At 43.3% G+C, this 24657-nt stretch overlaps 1 protein-coding gene across 1 annotated transcript in view; it reads right to left on the bottom strand.

The window, feature by feature from the left end:
* Nucleotides 1-1254: 1254 nt before the first annotated feature.
* Ebf2 (EBF transcription factor 2) overlaps nt 1255-24657 on the bottom strand; it is a 177101-nt gene continuing 153698 nt past the window's right edge. The window contains exons 11-16 of the mRNA XM_090353621.1: nt 21150-21238; nt 19760-19825; nt 19497-19674; nt 17654-17839; nt 8548-8715; nt 1255-4134 (exon numbers count right to left, since the gene is read on the bottom strand). Of these exons, the coding sequence (XP_090209747.1) occupies nt 4103-4134; nt 8548-8715; nt 17654-17839; nt 19497-19674; nt 19760-19825; nt 21150-21238 (719 nt within the window). The 3' untranslated portion in view covers nt 1255-4102. The remainder of the gene's footprint in view (nt 4135-8547; nt 8716-17653; nt 17840-19496; nt 19675-19759; nt 19826-21149; nt 21239-24657) is intronic.

The following is a 24657-nucleotide window of genomic DNA, read 5'->3' on the forward strand; positions in this document are numbered from 1 at the left end:
AAGCTGCCTCTGTGGGTGCAAATGGAACCTGATCCTCCTTACTTCTACAAGCACCGAGACATGCATGAAGACCCGGGTTCAATTCCTTGGTATCACACACATAGAAAAAAAAATGAAGGGCCAGAAGAGCTTCAGAGAAGCAAATGTCCATGGCTTCCTCAGTTTACCATTTCAAAACACACCTCAACCACTTACCTAAGGAAATAATTTCTGTGCTTTGAAGATGCTTGTACTCTTGCAGAGAGAGGTGTGATAATCCACTTATTCTTGTGTCCTCAACTGTCTGGTTGAGAATCTCACTTAGGGGGCGGGCTGGAGGCATGGCTCAAGGTGAAGACAATTAAATGGAGTGACTCCAGTGCACAAGGGACACCCTCGTTTTGGTTCCTCTGATAACAACCATGCATAGCTGGCAGCCCAGTTACCTCATGAATTCCACACAGCCAGACCAGGCACAGTGGGGTACAACTGCAGTACCCACCATTTAGTGTAAGGCCGAGCCTGGGAAAAAGCGGGTGAGACCCCGGCTCAACCAAGAAAGCAGATGTGGTAAAGCATGTTTATTTGAGAGGCCGAAGTGGGAGAATCACAGTTGGAAGCTCACCCAGGCACAAGACCCCACCTGAAAAATAACCCAAAAGAAAAGTGGTTGGGACCATGGCTCAAGCGATAGAGTGTTTGCCTATGTGGGGCCCTGAGTTCAATCTCTTCTACTGAAGAAGAGGAGAAAAAATTCCATGCATCCAAAATCAACTAAGAAGTAGAGTCCTTCTGAGTCCAGGGAAGGGATATGAAGGAATTCAAACGGCTGGACATAGGAATTAAAAAATATGCACAGGGGCCGGGAGTTTGGCCTAGTGGTTAAAGTGCTTGCCTAGCATGCACGAGGACCCGGGTTCGATTCCTTGGTACCACATATATAGAAAAAAGCCAGAAGTGGTGCTGAGGCTCAAGTGGTAGAGCTCTAGCCTTGAGAAAGTCCAAGGACAGTGCTCAGGCCCTGAGCTCAAGCCCAGGACTGGCAAAAAAAAAATATGCACAGAACATTGACCTACCATCTTCTTTAAGTGATAATCTTGGCACATGCCTCATATAAGTAAACCAAATGAAAACTCAAGAGACCAGCAGTTACGAGAAAACCTACATCAAGAACAAATCCCAAAGTAAATTTATTCCACTTAAATTCTTTAAAAAAAAAAAAGCGAGTCATTTTTACAGTACAAAAATTTTTATTTTTTGTTAGGATAATTTAAAGTTTAAAACTGAAGTAGACATATTCATTTTACAAACAAGATATTCTTTCATAATAAGTAAGACCATTAAAAACAGTAAACAAAAAAGCTGTCTTTACAAAAAGCTCTGTGCATAGCAACTTTATACTGTATTTAACTGACAAAGCAAAACAAAATGAAACTATACAGTTGAAAATGAGACCTTACTATACAAAAGGTAGAGAACGATAATGGTTTTTAAACCATGCATATTGAAATGTGCAAAGAAAAACTGGAAATAATTTTGATGCTATAACCAGAGGAGGAGGAGGAAAGAGAAAGACAGAGGGCGAGGCGGGAGAGGGAGATGGGAAAGAGACAGAAAAGAGAGAAAAAGAGAGAGAAAGAGAGAAATGGAGTAGACTGTAAGTTGTCCCTTTAAATGAAAACTCTTACACAGCTCCTCTTACAAAGATAAGATCAAATTTTATAGTCACCTATTAGAAATATTCGTATTCCAAGTGGCACCATTTATAACCTGGGACCGAAGAATTCATCAGTAATGACTAGAGAGAACAGAGTTGCTTCATTTTTAATTTATTAGTACACTAAAAGAAATCCTTACACACATTTTGTACAATTAAATAGATCCGTTGCTGCCAAGGTTCTAGCTGGATGGTCAAGGGGGTCTGATATTTAGTCACACACATTTTTTTTTTCCGGTGGAAAGCTACCAAGAAATTCTACAATCGTTCTGAAGATAGTACCGCACTCATCTTCATGCAAGAGCAAAAATTCACAGGTTCTAAAAGCAATGCTACTTAAAGAAAAAAAATAAACATTTCCTTCTGTTGGATTGGCTCCAGTCCAGATCTCAACGTGCTTAGTTTTGTTTTCTGCCTTCATTTGGGATGGCGCTTGATGTCTGCCCTCCCCACACATTCTTTCCTTCCACTGGGTTGTTGGCTGGGGAATGTTTTTTCTCATGTATTTCTGTGTATTTTGGCGCTGTCAGCCCTCACGACGAAGGACTGTCAACAGTCGTGACAAGCATGCCAGGTTTCCAAAACCATAGATTCTCATGTGCATAGAAAACAAAAATGGGTCATGCTGGGTAAGTCCAGAATGAACTAAAGGCAAATCAGACTGCTGAGGCTTGGGGATTTGTGGTCGGTGAAGCAATAGAGTTCACCTAAACATGGCGTGGATGCACGAAAGTTGCTGATCACCCTCTAATGCTAGAACCCCAATCCAGATCGTCATGCTAAGTCTGTGTATATGCTCTAGTACTGCGAGCCCTGACCCGGGGAAACATGACGACCTGCTGTGACCCAGGTAAGTCTGCATGCATGTCTGGGAATCAGCTAAGTGCTGTCAGTAGCGACTGCAACGTCTCACCTCTAAGAACTAGTCACAGGGCTGTGGGCTGCTCCGAACACAGCCACCCCTCGTCTCTGAGTCTCCTGAGAACCCCTGTTTCCATGTCTTTGAACATCAGGAGAGGGACTTAGGGGTTCTACCATTCCTCTTCCGTACCCATCCCACTTGTTATGGAGGCCGTGTTACTTGGAATATTCCTTAAAGAGAATTTAATAACAAGAGATGAGGAAGAGTTAGCAGAGTGAGGGAAGGCCTTCGACATGTTAAGACTGATCTGAAAGATGAAGGCAAATGTCAGCTTACTCAGCCTTTGTTTCTGAAGTTCTGAAGTTTTGGGCTTTCCTCTGTGTAGGGTTCTAGAAAGAAAGAAAGAATTGGCTCTTTAGGCCTGTGGTCAGCAGGTGTTGGCTCTTCTCAAAGGAGGGGCATTTCTCGCCTCAGACGCTCTAAGCTTGAGATCAGCGAACACGTGAGGCTTTCTCTGCATCGTCCAGGGAAGAGATGAGACTTTAAAGACTGATCACCAAGAGTGAATACGAAAAAGGGTCTATGGATTAATTCGAAAGCAGAGGGAGCTGGGAGTGGACTGATGGATGGGTTGGAGTGTCTGTGTATGTGCATTCTTTGAGTCTATTTCTGTGGGGAGGTGGTCTTGTAGGAATCCACGTAAATTCCACATTTTTGCTCATAGGTCAATAAAAAAATGATGGAAAAGAAGGGGATGAAGATGGGAGTGGAATCCAATAAGTAACTGTAGTTATAACCACACACCTTTAAAACTCGTTTCTACGTGTCTGAATCATTTCCATTTTACATCAGGAAGAGAAATGGCTCCCTTCTAAAAAAAAGTCTTAATTTCTACTGCTACTTACAATAAGTTACACATTTATTTATTTAAATAATTGTAAAACATTTTAAAATTTTCCCTTTTTTGTTTTTTTTAAGAGATTAAACTATAAGGAAACACACATACAACATTTCATCATTCAATTCAGGTTTCTTTTTTTTTTTTTTTTTTAAGAAAGTCTTCCATGCTGGTACCCTGTTTTGTTCAATGGTTTTTTTTTTCTGCATAAACTAAATTGGTATCTGAAAGGCTTCATAGAAAATAGAAACTTTCAACATTTTTCCTACAAAGAAAAACAAATAGTATCCAAAATATTAAGCATGAATTGTTTGCCAATTTTTTTCTTAAATATTTTACAAACATAGGAAGGTGTTTTTTTTTTTCATAATGTTCATAACAAAGCATTGCATTTCTGCTCTCAGCACTGACCATGTCAACAACATCTTCTGTCCTGGTCCCCAGAGGGGTCAGTCTGTGTAGCTATAAGCAAAGCTACAAGAGAAATGCGAGACCAAGAAAGATGGTGGGTGTTGCCTTCCCAGATCTGTCCATCACGTCCATTTAGGGGTGCAACTCTCCCCAAAAGAGCTCAGAGTGCTTTCCTCATTATTGGTCCATCAGAGTAAGTAGTTTTGTGCTATGAGAAAGCAGGCCTTCCTCCACTTCACATCGGGGGTACAACGAGTCCAGTCATGGCTGCAGGGAAAACAATGACACAGGAATGAGGTCCAGGGACTTGGTATGGCAGAGCTTCTAGCACAGAGGGAAGGGGAAAGCCTAGACAATCCAGGAACTATGGTTTAGATGCAAACCCATGCTCTCCAGGTTTGGGCTAACAGACAGAAGCCACTGAAGCCTTTGCTTGGAGCCACTGGCCCAGACACAGCTTGTGGAAGTTCTGCTTGGAGGCCTGGAGGGAGATTTGGTTTTTTTTTCTAGTCAGGGGTTGTATCGACCATATGGTAGATGCAGGCATAGCAACAACATTCTAACGCATGCAATCTCTAATTTTTCTTCATTAGACTAAAAATAATTTCTAGATTACTATCCCTAGTCCTTTTTATGGAATAGGGAAGGAAATTCTTGATGTGGAGTCCATTGCCTGGTGGGTCATTTGTAATAAATCAGGCTTTCTATCCATCCTAGGTGTCTCACAGCTTAAATTAGATTTGTGCTTTTTGTTGTTGGTGGTGGTGGTTGTGAGGCCTTAACTCAGGGCCTGGGCACTGTCCCTGAGCCTCTTTGTGCTTAATGCTAGTACTCTAACACTTGAGCCATAGCACCATTTCAGACTTCTAAGTGGTTAATTGGAGACAAGATTGTCTCTCTTTGTCTCTCTCTTTTTCTTATTCAGCACTAGGTAATGTTACCATCTAGTTGTTAATTTGGTAATGATCCCATCTCAATTTTTTTTTTTTGCCAGTCCTGGGCTTGAGCTCAGGGCCTGAGCACTGTCCTTGGGTTTTCTCAAGGCCAGAGCTCTACCACTTGAGCCTCAGCACCTCTCCTGGCGTTTTTCTATGTATGCAGTACCAAAGAATCGAACCTGGGTCTTCGTGCATGCTAGGCACCACAAGGCCAAACTCCCGGCCCTTCTCATTCTTTGCAGCATCTCCAAGCGCAGGGTCTAGTGCTACCTCCAATCTGAACAAGGAGATATGGATACTTGCTTCTACCAAGTCTAAGGTTTTCCTACAATGTGGGAAATAAAGCAGCTCTAACAGATATGGAAATCACACAATAAAATGTACTCCATTCCTCTGTCAGGATGAACCAGAGAATTTTCACATTTTGAAAAATGGCAAAAAAAAAACCCCACAAACAAACCACAAACGTCTAGCCATATCTGGAGTTTGATTCTCTGGTTTCTCTTGTCTATATGGCACCAAACTAGCATTTTGATAAATAGCGTTTACAAGCAAATGACCAAAAATCTGTTTATTTTCCTAATTAACGCATCTCTCTCTTCTCCTCCTTTTCTCTCTTCTCCCCTCCCCATTCCCCCCTGCCCCCTTTCTCTATCCTAGCTAGTCCTCTCGGGCAAAATCGTCAGCCATCTATTTCCCTGCCCACACAGTCTTTATTGAATGTTTGTGAGATCTGGATTAAGGTCTTACACAGCTAGCAAAGCCTTAATTATTTTTGCCTGTATTACTATATATTGAATCGATGTAACTTTTCAATAAAGGTAGTTCAATTCTGGACACTCCCTGATGATTTGAAGATATAGCAACTCTAGTAATTATCCCAGAGTGTACCAGGGTTTTTTTTTTTCCCCTTTCCTAGAGGGAGCTAGAAAATGAATCAGACACACGATGTATAATATTATCTTGACAATCTATACTCATCAACTATAAATGCCTGATAAATGAGGCCGAGGTGGGACAAGCAACGCTGCAGACAGGCCTCTTGTGCAGGGGGGGTTCGAGTCACGTGCTGAACGTCACGTGGTCTGTCATATTGGATACTCCTTAGCCCCTTTCCTGTTTCTGGGTGTCAGGCTTGCCCAAGGAGCACACGGAGGGCACAGAAGCTCCAATATTCAGCTATACTGCATGCCAGAGGACAACGGCTCTCTTCCCAATCCCGCTCTCAACACTGAGTGGGCTGGACATCTGATCCCATGGTGACCATGAATTCTTCACACGTGGGACACCAAGCCCACAGGCCGGAAGCAGACAGACGCTGGAGAGGAAGTTATTATTTTCATGGGTAACAGTGGCGAGATCTATAGCACAGATCTTTGCACAGTGGGCATTTCCCAGGAAAGGCATTTCCTTTGGTCCAGGTGGCAAGCAGATAGGAGTGCAGGGTGAAAGATGAAAAAGAGGACTTCCGTCATCCGAGTCTGGAGAGACAGGGGGCTATCAGAACCCAGGCTCAGAGTTCCAAATGTCTGTATTCAAATCATCAGTCACTTGCGGTATGGTCTCGGACATAGTACTTAGCTAAAAGTCGTGTGCCAGCCCTCGGTTCAGCACCTGCTCGAGGTGCATCTTAGTGAATGCCAGTTGTACATGCCCCTGGTGGTAGTAAATGAGCTTATGGACAAAGGAGCTTCTTTACTCACTCTGGGATCCGCTGGACCCCTTGGCCTATGTCCTTGATCTCCCCCTGCCCGCCTGTGAAGCTGCTGCCCTTGGTGTATCCAGGCCCTGCACCTTCAGAAGGTGTTCATGCCGAGTCTGGGCATTAAATGCCAGCTTGCTGTTCTTTGGTTCTGTCCCCCCGGCCCCTCCTGGCATTGGACACTGAGCCCCTGTTTTCATGCTCTAAGTGGAGACAAGCAGGAAGTAAGTTGTCCTTGATGGTTTGGTGACCATATCCTCTCCGCATCTTTCCTCACACTGCTCCTTCCACAGTGACGTTGACGACAGATATAGGCCTCCTTTTTGTTGTTGGTGGTGGTCATAGGGCTTGAACTCTGGGCCTAGGCACTGTCCCTGGAGCTCTTCAGCTCAGGGCTAGCATTCTACCCCTTGAGCCACAGCGCCACTTCAGGTTTTCTGGTGGTTAATTGGAGAAAAGAGTCTCACACACGTTCATGCCCGGGCTGGCTCTGAACCACGATCCTCAGATCTCAGCCTCCTAAAGTAGCTTGGATTACAGGTGCCAGCCACCAGCACCCAGCTGCTGTGGATCTTCTTGTGGGACAGACCAAGAAACTGAGGCTTGCAGAGGCTCATGTGGACTGCCAAGAGCTGATCTCTTATTCCAACAGACATCTAAAGCTGAATTTCCCTGTTATTCATCTTCTTGAAGATTCCCCTTACGATCCACCATCATGTTTCTACACATCTCTCCCATTCCCCTACTCAACTCAAAGTCTATGAATGAAGCCAGGAGAAATTAAGAAACAGGGGCATGGCCACTGAGCCTGTGTGGGGAAGGGGGACACAGCAAATAGTCACAGCTTTCTTCTTGGGGAGGAAGTGGAATGGCTATCTTCCCATTAGTGATGGGGTGAAAACCACTGGTGCTTGATGAGAGATGGGCCGGGGGTGTGTGGGGGTGGGGGTGGGGGAAGCACTTAGCTACAGGCTGCACTGTTTCTCTATGGCTTGGGCATCTGGATAGAAAGAGGAAAAAAAGAAGTTCTATGAAGTATACAGATGTTTCCAACTATCCACATGTTGAGTGGCATGGAATCCCTGTGGCTTAATGTACTCAGAATTGCAAGAATGCGGGGACCACCTCAGCCTAATGGGATTTGACAATGTCTCCGTCTCCATCGGCTTGTATGATGTGGAGAAGATGCTGTGGAGGAATTTCCCATACCCCTCAGGGCGCGACTCACACACGAGTGGACAAAGAGCCCTCACAGGTGTCTGTCCCCAAAGAATCAGGAACCCACATTTACTGAAACCACGGGGATGCATGGCTCCCTCCCAGGCTCCCCACCAAGGTTTGGGGACCCCCAGATGCTTTGCTCCACGAGGGGCTAACCCAGCCTCACTACAGTTTTATCCAGCCCTGCTGGTCCTGAGGGTTTTCATGTCAAGATGCGAGAATCAGCCAAAGAGCACTGTGGGATGCCGGGGAGCCATGGCGCTCAGCAGGTTCCAACTTGCTCTCCGGCCATGAGCTGCCTCCCATCCTCGGTGGGGTGACTGGAGTCTCATGGCCTCATCACATGCACCTTATGTCATGTCATATTACAGTGTCCGATGTTGCTCGAAAACGCCTTTGACAGGCGATATTAATTTTTGTTCCTAGAAAGAGCACGTCTTTTTTTTCCTCCTCCTTCCCTACCCCACCCCTGATGAGGCACCTGCTAGCAATTTGGCTAGCACATCAACCAGAATCCTCAGGACTTGCTCATGGCTCTTGGTGCATCCTTCCATGTGTGCTAGGGGCATGTGTGAACAGGGAGGGCGGCGAGCTGGTTAGGGAAGACACCTTTCAGAACAGCATAATGACCCGTGGACCAGAGTGCATGGATTCCAGACACCCCGGGGTCACACATGGGCTGTCCCACCGGAATTCCATGACTTGCACACTGACTTGTCCCCGTCCGCCCTCACCCTTTCTTTGGGATGGCTGCACAAGCCACTCGTGACCCGCTCACCCGGAGAGCACCGATTCCCAGAGCCGCCCTTCGCTGCTTACCTCTGAATCCATTTCCGTTGCCACTAGAGCAGGCCGGGGAAGGAGAGCCTTGAGGCCTGATGACAGGGGCAAAGGCACTCTTCTGTTTGACAGCAGGGAAAACCGAGGAGGAAAACGGGAGGATGGAGGACGAGCTGGAGGAGCCGACGGTGGGACTGGATGACATGACTGCGAAACAGAGGCACAATCGACTCAGAAAGAGGGGTCCTCTAGAATCCACTCTTCACGTGCAGGCATGACTCCAGATTCCAAGGATTACAACACCAATTACATGTGACACCTTCCCCTCCCCAAGGGTTGGCACAAACACAGTCTAGACTACCACGGCCATGATGGTTAAGGAAATTCAGGCAACGGAAGCAACGACACAGATAGAGTTCTCTTCTGCCTGAGAGAGCAGCAAAGAAGTCAATGGTAGGAGCTGTCAAGATAGGTCTGGTTCATGAGCAGGAGATTACTCGGATTGACATGCCTAAAAAATGGCTTGGGTTTACCCAGCATGAGAAAACTGTTTATCCCCCTAGGAGAAGCCCTCTCCAGAGACTATGTGTCTTCCTGCCAACTTCTAGGCCTCCCAAGGTTGGATTTGCAGGGTTAGTGTCTTCTTGGAGAATGCTATCTCAGTGGGCCCCTTTCTCATTAAATGTGAGAGTTTATTAACATTGAGAAGATCACTTCCCTCTCTCTGGACTTCTGATGCTCCTGGGAAATAAAGCAGCAAGCCCGCCTCCCATGACACAATATTTAGGGGGGGAAAAGTCCACACCAATATTAAAACATTAAAATGTCTTAGGGGAAACAAAAATCTTAAGTGTTGTAAATTTCCAAGAAAAATAAAGGCAATTTACACAATGAAGTGCTTTCCTCTTAAATTCACATATTCTACCAAGTTACATCCTACAAGGAGATAACTTGATCTGCTCTGTTTCACTTGCTCAAAAAGGCATGGGGGAGGGAAGAAATGTGTTTTTATAAAGGTTAGAAAGGATGACGTTCACGTGCTTTGTCTCTCCTCTTCCCTTCATGCCTGTATAAAACTGTACCTTGAGCTATGCTCCCCCAAACCTAAGGCAATCATAGAAGACACCACCAGTTTGAGGGCTTTTTTTTTGGCTGGTTCTGGGCTTGAATTCTGGGCCTGGGCACTGTCTCTGGACTCCTTTTGCTCCAGGCTGGAATTACCATTTGAGACATAGCACCACTCACAGCTTTTTTCCCCCCTATGATTAAGAGTCTCCCAGACTTTCCTGTCGGAGCTGGCTTCAAACCATGATCCTCAGATCTCAGCCTCCTGAGTAACTAGGATATGTCTTTTACCAAAGAACTATATGCCAATAACATCACACACAAGAACTGCCTCTAAAAATACTTCACCTTGGGTAATCCTGATCTAAAGGGCCATACAGAGGGAAACATCTGAATACATTTATTTCCTCCAATCAGATAAACAAAGAGAATAAGTTGCAAGGAAAGATGAAATCAAGCATCTCATGTAAAACTTGAAGTGGTAAATGCACAGGACCTGGGCCAGTGCACTGTGATAAGGTGGGAAAGATATGTGTTAAGCACTGAAAGTGGATCCTACTTGTTTCAGTGAAATCTTCTCTTGTATCTGAGCATCAATAAGCTAGAAAAGCAACATAAAATACTCCCCGCCTTCTTTAGGGTGCAGATTTAGAGATTGAGACTCAGAAGGTCTGGAACCTGATGAAGGTTTAGTCTCTGCTGTGTTTTATTGTGTTGCTGTATGACACCAAAATGGCAGATTGGTTTTTTGGGTCCGCAGTGGTAGAAGTTCTTATGATATGGGCTTCCCATGGACTCATGCCCTTCCTTTCATTTATACCAGCATGGGTCTCATTTCTACAGACGGCAGTAGCTAATCCCAGCCTCAAGCATGGCTCAGCCACAATGTCCTGGAGAAAGATGAGACATGTCAAACTCTTCTGGGTGAACTGTGCTACCTCCCTTAGCAAATGCGAATCCTCCTGTACAGTACATGATCAGTAACAAAAATTAAAAGCCTGAAAGGAACTGCTGCGGAACTGAGCCGGGTCATTTTTTTAAACAAAAATGTTGTAAAATGATGAATTACATTCCGGTTATTTAAAAGTGAACACAACTGTAACAAAAATCCTAAAGAAAATTTTTGATATGCATTTCAGGAAAAATACTGTGCTTTTGTGCTTCGATAATGACTCTGTCAGAGAAATTGTTGCCAGAATGTATTTGTCAGCTAATAAGGAGAGTACTGATCTTAAATATTATCTATGTCAGTTAAATCAGTGCTATATTTATAGTTATTGTTATATTAATAAAGAAATAAAGAAACAAACTTTTAGGAAGTAAAACATAGTCTAGAACTAGACCTGTTATATATAAGAATGTGTGTGTGAATTGATACATAATAAAGGTGATGTGTCATGTTATGCAATTATGTATCATGAAAAACACAGCGACACTACACTAAAATTTGGGAGACTAAATTTAGAGAACATATGTTCATCACCAAAATCAGTCTGAATAGACCAAAGAATTACTTGGCAAAAACAAAATTATGCAAGTGCTAGAGGAAAAATTAGGAAGAGGGACTGGGAATGTGGCTCAGGAGTAGAGTGCTTGCCTCGCATGCTTGAAGCCTTGGGTTCAATTCCTCAGTACCACATAAACCAAAAAGAAAAATTAGGAAGAACGTATAATATTCATGATTTTCCTAGACTAAAGCTTAAAAATTTGCAAGACAATATTTACTACATAATTTTAAAACTTCTGAAATACACTTATACACAAAAGGCCAAAGTCAAAGTAAGAAAAATGTTTTTAGCGCTTACTTAAGTCTGTTCATGTCCTTGCTAGCTAATACGATCTCATAAGTAAATTAGAAAAGCACTCCATTTGGAAAATGGACAAAGAACATAAAAAGCAAAGCCATTAAAGAAGAAAAAAAGATGGCCAGGAGATATGTAGAGAAGCCCACAAACTGACTAATAATAGGATGATAATTAAAGTACCAACAAGATATTATTTTTCTCTTACTTACTAAACGCTTTTCTGAGAAAAGAATATATCAATTTCTCTGGAGGGATTTTGGCAACGCATAGCAAAGTATTTTCAAATGTGCATATCCCCTGACCCACTAATTTAATCTAGAGAAATTAATCCCAAGGAGATAATCAGAAATGTGCCAAAAAACAGATTCAAGGGCATTTTTATGATAATGAAAAATTGAGAAATAGTGACCTGTAGGGTAAACTGTGTGTAGTCCATATAGCAGAATACTACATTAAAACCAATGTTAAAGAATATTTAAAATATGGAAAGCTATCTTTTCAGAATAAAAAGCAGATTATATATATACATATATATCAAATACAGTTTATCAGTAGGAAAAAGTCCATATAGCCAAAGTCTAGAGGGACATAATATACATCCAGTCTTTAACAATGGTTTCTCTGATGAACGAGATTTCAAATATTCTTAAATTCATTCTTGTTACTTATCCTATTTCCATTTTTTTCTACAGTGAAAAATGCGTTGCTTTTGATGTGGAAGAAAACAGGAAAAGCTACTCATATTTGAAAACAGAAAAAAAATCTTACTATCTCATTGTTAGAAATAATCATCTTAAGCAAAAAGAGTAATGGCTTCCAGAATTTTTTTCTTATTCTTTAAGGTTTTATGGTCTGTCAAAAAATGGTATGTTAACTTCCCTAGCACAACAGCAAATAGACAAACTAACAAACCAAAGAAGAGAGGTAATCAATCCTCAGATTCCTAGGGAAACTGACTTTCTTTAAGCAACCCCCAGCCCGAAGATCTGGGCTCCATGCTTAGGATCCAGGTGCATCACTGGGGCTCACGGAGCTGTTCTCCTGCCTACAACTGGACTGTCGGCACTTGTCCTCTTCCCTCCAACCTCCCGGTCACAGACCTTGTGGCGGAATCGCAGGATTTATGCAAACAATGCGATTCTCAAAATGTATCCACCAGCCACCGTGGAAGGCTATGGTTTCAAGTTAATAGAGGTCACCCTCGACTCAGGACCAAGGTTATTCTTCCCTCTTTCTTTACTTAGGCATTCTTTCCAAAATATCTATAACCAGAACAGAAAGTTTTTTTTTATTAAAGAATTGTAAGAGAGCAAGGTGTTGGTAGCTTATGCCTGTAATCCTAGCAAATCGGCATGCTGAGGTCTGAGGATGGTGACTCAAAGCCAGCCTGGGCAGGAAAGTCTAGAAGAGAAAAATCTATAAGATTCTTCTCTCTAATACACTACTCAGAAATAGCTGGAAGTCGCGCTGTGGCTCAAGTGGCAGAGTGCTAGCCTTGGGCAAAGAGAAGCTCAGGGACAGTGCCCAGGCACCGAGTTTATGCCCTAGGATCACCACCAAAAAAAAAAGAAAAGAGAAAATAAAAGAAGTATAATAGAAATATAACAAGATATTAAAATAAATGTATTCCTCTTACAGTGCAAGTATTCTTAAAAAAAAGAAAAAGACTATTAGCTGGGTGCAGTGGCTCACACCTGTGATCCTAGATACTTAGAATGCTGAGATCTGAGGATCAAGGTTCAAAGCCAGCCCCGGCACTAAAGTCTGTGAGACTCTTATCTCCAATTAAGCATTAGAAAACTGGAAGTGGTGCTGTGGCTCCAGGAGTAGAGTGGTAGCTTTGAGCTGAAGAGCTCAGGGACAACACGCAGGCCCAGAGTTCAAGCCTCATGACTGACAAAATAAACAAAAAATCCAAAAAAACCCTATTTCCATTATGTTCTATTAAATGATAATGCTTAAAATCAGACAATAGAAAATTCTTACTATTAATTTCTAAAAAGATAAAGATACTGAAGCCCAGGCCACAGTGTAAGTCTGTAAAAGCAGAAATCTCAAAGGCCAGGTTGGATTCCTGCCTGGCTGGATTCTGTCCCAAACACTGGATCCATTTGGTAGCTGTTCCCACTGGGAAGGGCAGATCTCCTGGGTGTTGCACACTTGTTGAGTAAGCCAGGTTTGGGGACAGCAGAGGGTATCATTTTAGGAACACCAATCACATGAACTTGCAGTTGAGAATTTCTCCAGACATCTATCTCTTGGTGGAGAGAGGCCAAGGTAAAGACAAACATGACTGGCCCAGAATGCTGTGTGATGGTGGGGAGTTAAAGAAAAAGTACTTTTCTGCTAACAAGAACTGATGGGCTCGCTGGGCAAACCGAGTTCTTTGCACTAAGCCATGGCGTCTGCTAGGGCTAAGGAGTCTGCATTATTTTCTCCCCAGACCTCCGACGGCTCCATCAGGGGCATAGGATGCAGCCATAAAAACTCACACTGAGCTGAAACTTGGCGCAGAGTGCTATGGCCAGGAAGTGAAGTTTGAATGTAAATTTGAAAACAACATCTGTTTGGCCATGTTTGAGTAGTGGGAGCGCACACACAGGAAGATGCGGGTTTCTGATACTCTGCCCTGGCTGTAGCAAAAGGCAAATGTGATCAAGAACTTTGTCTCTATTTCTTTTGTGTATGTTGCTGGCAAGTCAGGGCCCATGTCCTGGTCAAGACACAGCAGCCTTCAAGAGTAAAATCATAGGGCTGCATCTGAGACATAGGCAACTGAATTGGCAAGACGTTCCTCTCTGGGCTTTTAATTTTCTTTTTTTTTGGGGGGGGGGGGGTTCGGGAGGGCTACAGCCCAAATCAGGAGCCACAGCTTAAGAAGCCTGTAGCCCAAGACTGTTGGGCTTTTAATTTTCTTTTCCTTTTGTTTCCTTACCAGAGAAGTAAAGACTTTCCTGGTTAGAAATATAGATAAGGTGGTGTGATAATGAACTCCACGGGAGAATTTGATCACGATGGATGGATTGTTTGAAATCCCGTGCTCACATGACAAGTCCTCCTGTCTCTCCAAAAGGAAAAGACCTCGGCACCAGTGGCCAGGAGGGGACATTTCCACTCTTTTCTACTTCCTAGTGGGCAAAGGTCCTTGCTTCTCATCACCCCTTTCCTCTTCTGTGTATACAAGTGACTTAAATATTTGGGTGGTATTTTCTTGTGGCTGTCAGTGCCGGTGGTCATAAAGTTACTTGCTGGAGTGGATTATCTAGTAAGCCACATTAAGCAACTAACACCCAAATGGGAGTCTTTTTATGAATGAAAAACGAGTAGCAATAATCGTAGTTGCTAAGGAGGCTGAGATCTGAAGATCATGGTTTGAAGCCAGCCTGGGCAGGAAAGTCCAGGAGACACCGATCTCCTTTAACCAGCTGAAAACCAGAAGCAGCATGAGGCTCAAAGTGGTAGAACACTTAGCCTGAGCAGAAAAAGCTCAGGGACAGGGCCCAGGCCTTGAGTTCATAACTGACAACAAAAAGAGAAAAGACCCTGTTTTATTCATCTCTTCTGTTTATCTGCCTGTCTATCTGTTTCCTTACCATGCCTTCTTGTCCATCCCCCCCTAACTCCACACTACACATTGTACTATTGGACTTTTAAAAAATAAACTATTTCATGTGGTTCACCTAATTATATACCTGAATGTACAACTGAAGTGCATAAAGCTACCGTTTCTATAGACTGGACGTGATGTGCGAGAGGGAAATTCACATGGTTCAGGCTACGAATACATTATAAACATGCAAGGATTTTTCACATCCTGGAGTAATTTCATCACTGGTTATCTGGAGTCTGGGGACAGGGGTTCTGGTCCCATTTTTACTGTGCAGTAGCTAGCAATCTTTGAGTAGGTCATTTTGCAACCCCCGTTTCCTAGGAATGTGAGGTTGACACTGACAATGTTGCCAAGGTCACACAGAGCTTGTGAAGATCTGACTTGGGGTGTGAATTTGCTCTCTTGCTGTGGATGTCATCACTATGTACCAAGACTTATTTAGTGGCTCTTCTGCCACCTCATGGCTTGTTACACAAGTGGTCTCTGTACCACACAGAGACCTCCTCGCAGTCTCTGTAGTAGGAGTATTGACCTTGAAACCCCTTAATAAGTAATACTTCCACATAAAAATCTTTTTTTTTCCTTTTCTGTAAGTCCTCAGGACCTGGGCGCTGTCCCTCAGCTTCTTTTGCTCAAGATTAGTGCTTTACCACTTGAGCCACAGCTCTACCTCCACTTTTTTTTTTGGTAGTTTATTGGAGATGAGACACTCAGATCTCAGCCCCTGATTAGCTAGTATTACAGGCGTGAGCCACCGGTGCCCAGAGAAGACATAAGAGTTTACAGCACCATTCATCTCTAATATTTTGTCAACTTCAGACAATATTAAATAGACTGAATGTATGCATGCTTGCCCCTTGGACTTACCTAACTTTCCTCACCAAGTTTTCAGTTTCCTATTAATTCTGGGTTTATATGTTCATATTACCTATTCAGGTTCTATGATTTGCCATAGATTTTTTTTTTAAATATCAATCAATGGACACTAATTTATTCCTCTAGATCACTCAGATCTAATGAATCTGGGCTACCTGAGAGATCCGAAGTAACAAAACTTTTGTTGTGCTGAAAGGAATCCCTCTGTATTTTCTGCTACCTGGCGCTGTGTCCCCACACCGTGGAGACTGCTGACTATGTGCCTTGAACAGATAACCCCAAAATAACTCAAGAGGTTGTATCCCCTGGGAACCAAATGTCCAGAGGCAGCGAGAGGCAGACTCCACGGCCTGTTGCTGCATGAGCCCTGGCAGGAGAATCCACGTGCTCTCCTTCATGCGTCCTTGCTGCTGGCACGAGGGGACCACTTTGGGTAGAGAGGGCAAGCTGCAAAGCCTTGCGACAACACCCAGAATTCCAAGAACACGCCTCTAACCACTCAGGGACTGATGCCCTCGGCCTCCAGAATTCCCTAAGTAGGGTTGGAAAAACACACACACTCTCTCGGTCTCCAGGGACCATTGTGTAAGTCCCTAGCTTAGCCATCTGGACTCTACCCAAATGGTTTTTCGCAACTTCCCCGAGCCATAGATTAAGATTAAGGAAGGGGTGACATGGATCAAGATGCATTGTACTTAAAACGGGTGTGATGAATTGAAACCCTGTATACAGCTACTTAAAGATAGTTTAAAAATATAAAACATAGGGGCTGGGAGTTTGGCCTAGTGGTTAAAGTGCTTGCCTAGCATGCACGAAGACCCAGGTTTGATTCCTCGGTACCACATATACATAGAAAAAAGCCGAGAGTGGTGCTGAGGCTCAAGTGGTAGAGCTCTAGCCTTGAGAAAGTCCAAGGACAGTGCTCAGGCCCTGAGCTCAAGCCCAGGACCAGCAAAAATAAATAAATAACATAGCCAGCACCGGTGACTCGTTTTTTGTAATCCTAGCGACTCAGGAGGCTGAGATCTGAGGATCACAGTTCACCAAGTCCCTGTGAGACTCTTATCTATAATTAACCACTCAAACACCAGAAGTGATGCTGTGGCTCAAAATAGTACAGTTGTTAAAGCCTTGAGCAAAAGAGCTCTGGGACAGTGCCCAGGCCCTGAGTTCAAGTCCCATAACTAATAATATGTACATTACATATACATCTATATCAAAAAGATTCAACCTCTCTGTCTCAGTGTATCACAGGTTTTCATTAAGAACACAAAGAACATGATGTGACAAATAACAAGTTACTGCCCTGCTGTCTTCACATTGTATAGTGGCAGGTGATAGGTGTGCCAAAATTCTTTGCTTAGGGTATGGCTCACCCGGTAGAACTCCTGAGTAGCATGGGAGGGGCCTTAGGTTCAAATCCTAGTACCACCAAAAAAATCTTTGCCTATAACATGGCAATAACATTAACCTTTGAAATTTCTCATGGACACAAAATGAAAGTGTCTGATGAAGAATATATATGTTTCTGACTACAACGGCATCTCCCTTCCTTGCTTTCACACATCCCCAAGTCCCACACGCACTTCTATAACAAGAAAAGCATTTCTTTTCTCAGAAGGCCTTGGGTAACCCCAGGAGTCAAAATCCAACTAAGAGGAAAGAAGAAAATACAGCAAGGGCATTTCCTCACCAAGTTGGACTATCCCTCACATGCTAGTAAGATTTAGGAACACAGCTCTCCCTCAACAGACTGACCCGGAGCCTCGAGGACGGGACACACACTTACTTCCATACGGGGAACCTGTGGGTGAGCCATTCAAAAATCCGGGGGATCCTGGCACCCCAAGGTTGGCCATGGGGACGTTGCTGTAGCCATTCATGCTGTTGCTGGAGGTGCTGTAATTAGACTGCTGAGGCGTGGAGCTGGAGGAGTAACCCCGAGGGGAGATGCTGCTCGTGTTGCGGATGTAACCTTGACAACAAGGAGAGCTCAGATAAGTCAACGGGTCCCCACGGGTGGCTAGTGAAGGTCCCCACCAGCCCGGGACCATCACATCTGTCACACCACTGTGCCGTATGCAGATACAACATGCAAGGATTACGTGAGGATGGCTGGCCTGGCTGTCACATTAAACATGGAGTGTTCCTGAGTGTGAGAAGCATTCCAACTTTCTGGAATGATACAATCGATTACTGTTGGCTAGAGTCACCCAAGCAAGCTCTACAACTACCTAACTATAGTTTCGTAGCAGGTAACTCAGCCTACAGCCTTTTAACCCTCCCTCCCTCCCTTTTCTCCAGCACACCCCTAGTACGCTACCCCTTCCTTATTTCAAGTCCACACACCGCATCTCCAGCTCACAATAAGGAGCTGGACTCCTATGAGATACAAAAGATTGCCACTGAGAAACATATGTGCACAGTAAATAAAGCTGGGCAGATGTGACGTGCGGTAGCTATTTCTTAAAGATGCTTATGCAAAATGCCTAGAAAATAAAGAAGAAAATAAAGAAATTCCCAACTCTGACACATGTATCTACCTAGCATCTTCTTGGGGGGATGGGAGGAAGATGCCCTGCTAACATTTCCACTGTCGGTTGCACTCTGCACGATACCCTTTGGGTAGCATGAGTGCCAAGTGGTTACACAGCCTTCTGTGCTGGATGGCAAAGGCTGGGCCTATGTTCACTCAAAAGGTAACGTTCTTCAACCTGAGACTCTAAGAAACTGTCCATTGCGCATAGGTCTCCCAGGGTGTGATTGGGCTAAGGAGGAAGATAAATCACCCCTCACATCTGTGAAATCCCAGCTCGGCCTCTCCTGAAACAAATCCATGAGGTAACTGTCTCTAAACCTACTTAGCCAATAGCTAGAAATCAACATCAAATAAAAAAGAAAAGGTTGTTATATCGTCTCACACTTAACAACCAAACAATAAAGTAATAAAGTCTCCCACCTACTGTCTTATAAGAAGAGTTCACCTTGGGCAAAATATCTGAACATTATTTCTTCTCATAGATAAACAAAATTAGAAATAAAAATATCCCAAGGTTAAAGATGTCATTAAGAAAATTTACTCCTTTCAAAAAATGATTTATGATAGGTAGAGTCAGATTTGCCCTTTAATAATAAAATCAACCTCTGACAAAAATCAACACAATGTACCTCATATGTCAGAGCACAGTGGACTGTAATGTTGCTCTGTATATAAGATAATGCACCATGGAAGTTACCAAATAAGATCAAGCCAGTCATTCACAAGAGGAGAGGCCAGATAAAATGAATGGCAAGGACAACACTTGGACTTTTATTTTATCCAACTGGATTATCAAAATAGTAGAAATATAAGTTTAATATCTGACATTCCCAACCCCCCTCTGAATTTGTGCTAATCTTATCTTTACATGCTTCCAGTTAAAGAGAGTCTTTCTTGTGCTCAGAAGCTCAGATGCAACAATGTGCCATCTGCAATGCGGACAGGGGCCAATCGGTGATGGTGCCGCTTATATGGGCACGGCTGTGTTCAAGGGCTCCTCTGCTGGGTGGTTCTAACTGCTAACTCCTTCCCCAAAGGCTTCAATGAGGAGCACATCGGCGAATTCAGACCACATTCAGAATCGAGGCACTACCTTGATTATTTCCTTGTGTGGACTCTGAGATGCTGACTCCCAGCTGGCTGCCATAAGAATTGATGCCCATCATACCACCGTGAGCTGGGGAGCTGGAGAGAGTGGGGATCTGACTGGGATTCCGGGGGACGCTGTACAGGGCCTCGGCAATGTCTGCAGCTCGCTTCAGGATGATGTCCTGTGGAGGGACAGGTGGGAGTGAGCACTGAACCCAGCATGCAGAGTCAAAGTTGACACGTGGGGGTAAAACGTGAGTATCTTGCCTGGTTATTGTGGGGTGTGCCATAGAGAGCCTCCACGAGGTCAGCAGCTCTTTTCAACAGCATTTCCTGGAAAAGAGAAAGGCAGACTTGGGCTACCATCACAAAGTAAAACCCCAAGTGGCAAACAAAAGCAATATGTAGATAGAAAAAAAATGAGATGTCAATCATAACCCAGGGGTCTGATGCTTGGTAGAATAGTTTAGAAGGATCACATCTATCATTTGATTCTGCTAAACGGAGGGTCCATAGAAGTAGTCACTACCCAGACAAAAAACACAGCCAAGTAAATGGAGGGAAGAATCAGTTAAATTGAATATCATGGAAATTCAATGAAAACGACTTCCAGGCCATTATATTAAAAAAAAATAAAATAAAACCCACTGGTACTCTAATTAACCAAATATTCTTCAAGTGACTGATGGACTTGAGGTTAACTATCTGCAAAGGAGTTGTCCAGAGTACTGAAATTATATTGGCAATGTGTTCTGCAAAATTCTATTCTAATAAAGATGAATTCTTTCAATAATATTTCCCCTGTTCACGTTAACCAGAGAGAATTAGTTATCACAACTCCCTCTTCTCTCATTTTGTCTTATCCACCTCCTGTTTTTTTTTCTTTAACAACCTTTTAAATTGCTATTAGCCTACTTTCCAGATATCATCTAATTTAATAGTGGAGCTGGGGATTTTTCCAGGAGTAAAATAAAGGTGGGATGTAGAAATAACTGATACTTGAATTTTACTCACAGCACACAATAGAGAATGTAGCATTTTATAATTTGTGCATTTAAAGTGCAAATCAAATACAAACATGAAATTGTAATCGTTTCTCATTAGTTGAATGACAATAATAAATTGATGTGTTTTCTTTTTTTTAAATAAAGAAAGGTAACATCATGGGCCAGATTTGCGATGAAGTTTTCATAAGCAAGTTCATTTAAGAGTGATACATTTCACTGGTGTTTTCTGTGGAGACATTGTTATCATCATTAAACTCATATGTACATAGTAGGCCCTCAATGAATACTTGATTCTGGATCGACAGGCCTCTGCAATATAAGCAAATAAAATCATCCTTAAATACAAAGCAGGGGAAACTCACATTTCAAGCAATTACACAAATGTTTATTTCTACAAAGTTGGCGCTGTTTTATCATCTATTCTTGCAGCATGTCTGTTTTACAAGCTGCAAAATTTTTAGGTTTCATGTTTCCTGAGAGACCACACATTAAATATTTCATAGTCGAAATTTTATGTTTATCTTGTACCAGCACTTTAGCCAATTTCAAGGACTAATTGATTTTAATGGGGGCTTAAAAGGCTGGATTTGTCTAAATTTGCTGTAGTCTATGGAGTGGTTTTCATACGTCCGTTCCCCCAGTATTTTTACCTTTGCTAATCTCTCGGGATCCCCGGGATGCCTGGGGATGACTTTCTGCAGTCTCTGGAAGCCGTAGTCAATGGTGGGTTCATTGAGTGCTGAAAAATCAAAGCCACAGAGCAACCCTTCTGTTAAGCCTCGCACAGGTAAGAGAACTGTTCTGCTAGTGTCTGTCATAGAACTGATGGATATAAGGTACACCTGGGAAATTCTAACACTGACACAGATGAATTCATGTGCCATTTTGGAACAGATTTTTTTTTGCTGTTCTGAGCTTGAACTCAGAGCCTGAGCACTGTCCTTGGACTTTCTCAAGGCTAGAGCTCTACCACTTGAGCCTCAGCACCACTTCCGGCTGTTTTCTATGTATGTGGTACCGAGGAATCGAACCTGGGTCTTCGTGCATGCTAGGCAAGCACTCTACCACTAGGCCAAACTCGCGGCCTTGGAATAGATTTTTGGACATAACATTTTTTTAAACATTCTCATCACATGTTAACATAACTTCTATCATCTTGTACTCACGAAACCCTGCCCTCATGCACAGTACACTTGCACCATTTGTGTACATTTGCACCTGTACTTTTGATTGGGTGAGGGGTAGCACTGCTTATCAAAGTGGAGACTTATGTGTCCTAAGCTAGTATTCTACTTCAAAAAGTATTTCTGGACACATACCAATCACTACTTCAGAAAGTAATTCGGAATCCATATCAATCACTCAATTGTTTTTTAATATCCACTCATCTTTTAAAAAATACATTGTGTGCACTTGGGATTGAACCCAGGGCCTTATCTACGTAAGGTAAGCATGCTACCTCTGTTTATATCCTTAGCTCAGTCCATACACCTATAGAAATATCAGGTTCTCTTACTATATCAAAACATATTCATTGAAGCAGTTATTTTGTCCCACCCACCGGTCTCTCGTTGTTGAAGACTGCCAGGCGTACGGTAAGCACTGAAGTAAGCAATTCTGAGTGTGTAAATGAGCGAATGACATGCTTTAGCATTTCTGTTCTTCTCAAGAACTTTCACTTGGTTTGTTTGAGGTTTTATTTCACCTCTTTATCCCTTTCTTTTCTGACCCCCAAATTTGTTGATTAGATCCAAACTCCCCTTTTTGTCATAATTTTCCAAACAGTTCTAATTCTAGTTTTTACTTCTTTCTCGTTCCAAGAAAAATAGGTAAACTCTCTAGGTGATTGGCTATTGACAGCTGATCCCAGCCAACTATCCTCGATTTTCCAGAGGTGGCCTTAGGGAACTGGAGCTCTTTGTGAATATACAGACTAGTCCTATCTATCTTTAAAAATGTTCTGTTTCATATTATCTATTATTTATCAAATTATTTAACTCATTTTACCCATTTTTACTATTATGTATGTCTTTCCACAGTCTCCTTATAGGTCTGATTCTATTATTTCCTAAGAGTCCTAAGTCTAACTAGCACACACCCTCTGGAACAACCCTGAAGACACATGCCAGGACCACGTCTTCTAACACGCCGATGGCACTAGCTTAGGTTCCTGCATGAGTAGATTTTCATTGATTTTATTTCCCTTCACCATCTTCTGGAGGTGAGAAGCAATCAGATCACCATTTTACTCAGAAACGCACAGAATAACTACGTGCTGTAAATGCAATCCTGTAACCTTGTCTCTCTAGCATTAGAAGTCAGCGGTTTAAGAAACTTTTTGATAACAGGATCCCGAGTCGCTGTATCATGGAAAAAGGAACACTGTTATCTCCCCCAGGATGTACTGGTGGTTTTCTCTGTGGTGGATGTTCTACTGGCCTTGAACCACGATCTTTCTGTCTCTGCCTCCAGAGTGGTCATACACACTCACAGCTGGCATTGGAACCTGATGGGTATCATCCCCCTCGTAAATGCAGTTGTGGGTGGTGAAGGAAGGATCGGAACCCTGGCTTCCATAATCTACTAAGTCTGCACTCTTAACATGTTCTGCTGCAGACCTGGAGGCATCTCTTCCCTCGTGCTGGGTGTCTCCTGCCCAGCTGCCCGGGGTGGGTGAGGAACTTCCAAGTTCCCTACCTCTTCAATTGACCCAGCTGTTGGTGCTACAGGGCAAACTGACCTGGCAACAACATTCTCAAAACCAGACATTGCTTTGTTTGTTATCCAAAGTGAAGATCTTCTTATCAGGCACCTGAAAAGTCAAAGCCCCAAGAATGCTCATCCCTGGCTCATAAGTGCAGCTCCTCACCTCCTCTACTTAGCTTCCCCCTCCTCCTTTCCTCCTGTGCTGTCACCCACCTTTGCTGGCACATGATGCCTCTCCGGACAGCCTGCACCATTTAACCCCCCACCCCCCACATCTCTTCCTGCTGCCCACAAAGGAGCGCTCCCAAGCTGGGCTCCAATCTGCACCCAGAGGGGCAAGAAACCACTGTGTTTCTTTAATGCCATCACCTGTTTCTCTCTCCCTTGTTCTACTGCATCAGACTGAAAGCCACCACTGTTCTGCTGGTTTAACTTTCCTGCCCTCCTCTCCCCAGCCACAGACTTTGAAAGAACAGTCTCTAGTCTGTACTGGGTGACTAACCCGTATTTTAAATACAATAAGGATATTTGGCACGCTGTCTACCGTTTATTCTGACTGTTTCTGGCAGGTACCTGGCAGACTTCATATGCATGGATGGCACAGTGGGCTACATTGCATCCAAAGGAGAAAGAGTAGAGCAAGCCACAGTGCTGTCACCTGCACTGCACAGGGACAAATGCCACATGCACATGTGTGCACATGTGACCTCATCTGATCAAGTGTACATCTGAAGTAGAGGTCACCATCAAAAAGCAGTCAGGTGCTGTTTTATTAACACCAAACCCTAACAAGAAAATCCGGTCCACCACAGTCTTCAAAGCATCAAGGTGAGGTTCAGGGATTTGCTCTGGTTCCCAACTGACCAGCGGTTGTTACATTCCACGGAATCTGTTTTATCTTGGATCTGGCCACCGGTCCTCTCCCTTTCACCCAGATGTCCTCTGGCTTTTTCAAGGCTCAGTCCAAGCCAGGAAAGAACTTCAATTAGCTAACAAGCTACCCAAGACCAAGCACCCAGACTGTCTCAAAGGGCCAGCCAGGTCATTAACGGCCATCATCCATGTAAATTTACAGCCTGGCCTACCGTGGGGAATGAAAGATGCTGCCAAGCCTTTGGCTAACAGGGACAGGGAAATGCTGGCAAGATGCAAATAGAGTAAATTAAAAATACACTTCAATCTATAGGCTCTATTTATCTATGTCTTTCTTTAGTAATATAACATTAAGGTAAAAGGTCATATCCCCACTGAAATATAATTTATATTTACCTTTTATTAAATAATTATGGCATGGCATGAAGTTAAATATTACAGAAGCTAATCAAGGGGGAATTCAATAGAGAGGACTAAGACATGAGACTTCCGTCGTTGCTATACATAGAATGTCTTAATCCTCCAGTGGGACTCATTCGGGTTTGCTTAAGGAGTTTAATAACACACTTTTCAACTGCC

This window comes from Megascapheus bottae, chromosome 20 (assembly GCF_031878675.1).
Source record: "Megascapheus bottae isolate mThoBot1 chromosome 20, mThoBot2.hap1, whole genome shotgun sequence".
Taxonomy (NCBI): domain Eukaryota; kingdom Metazoa; phylum Chordata; class Mammalia; order Rodentia; family Geomyidae; genus Megascapheus; species Megascapheus bottae.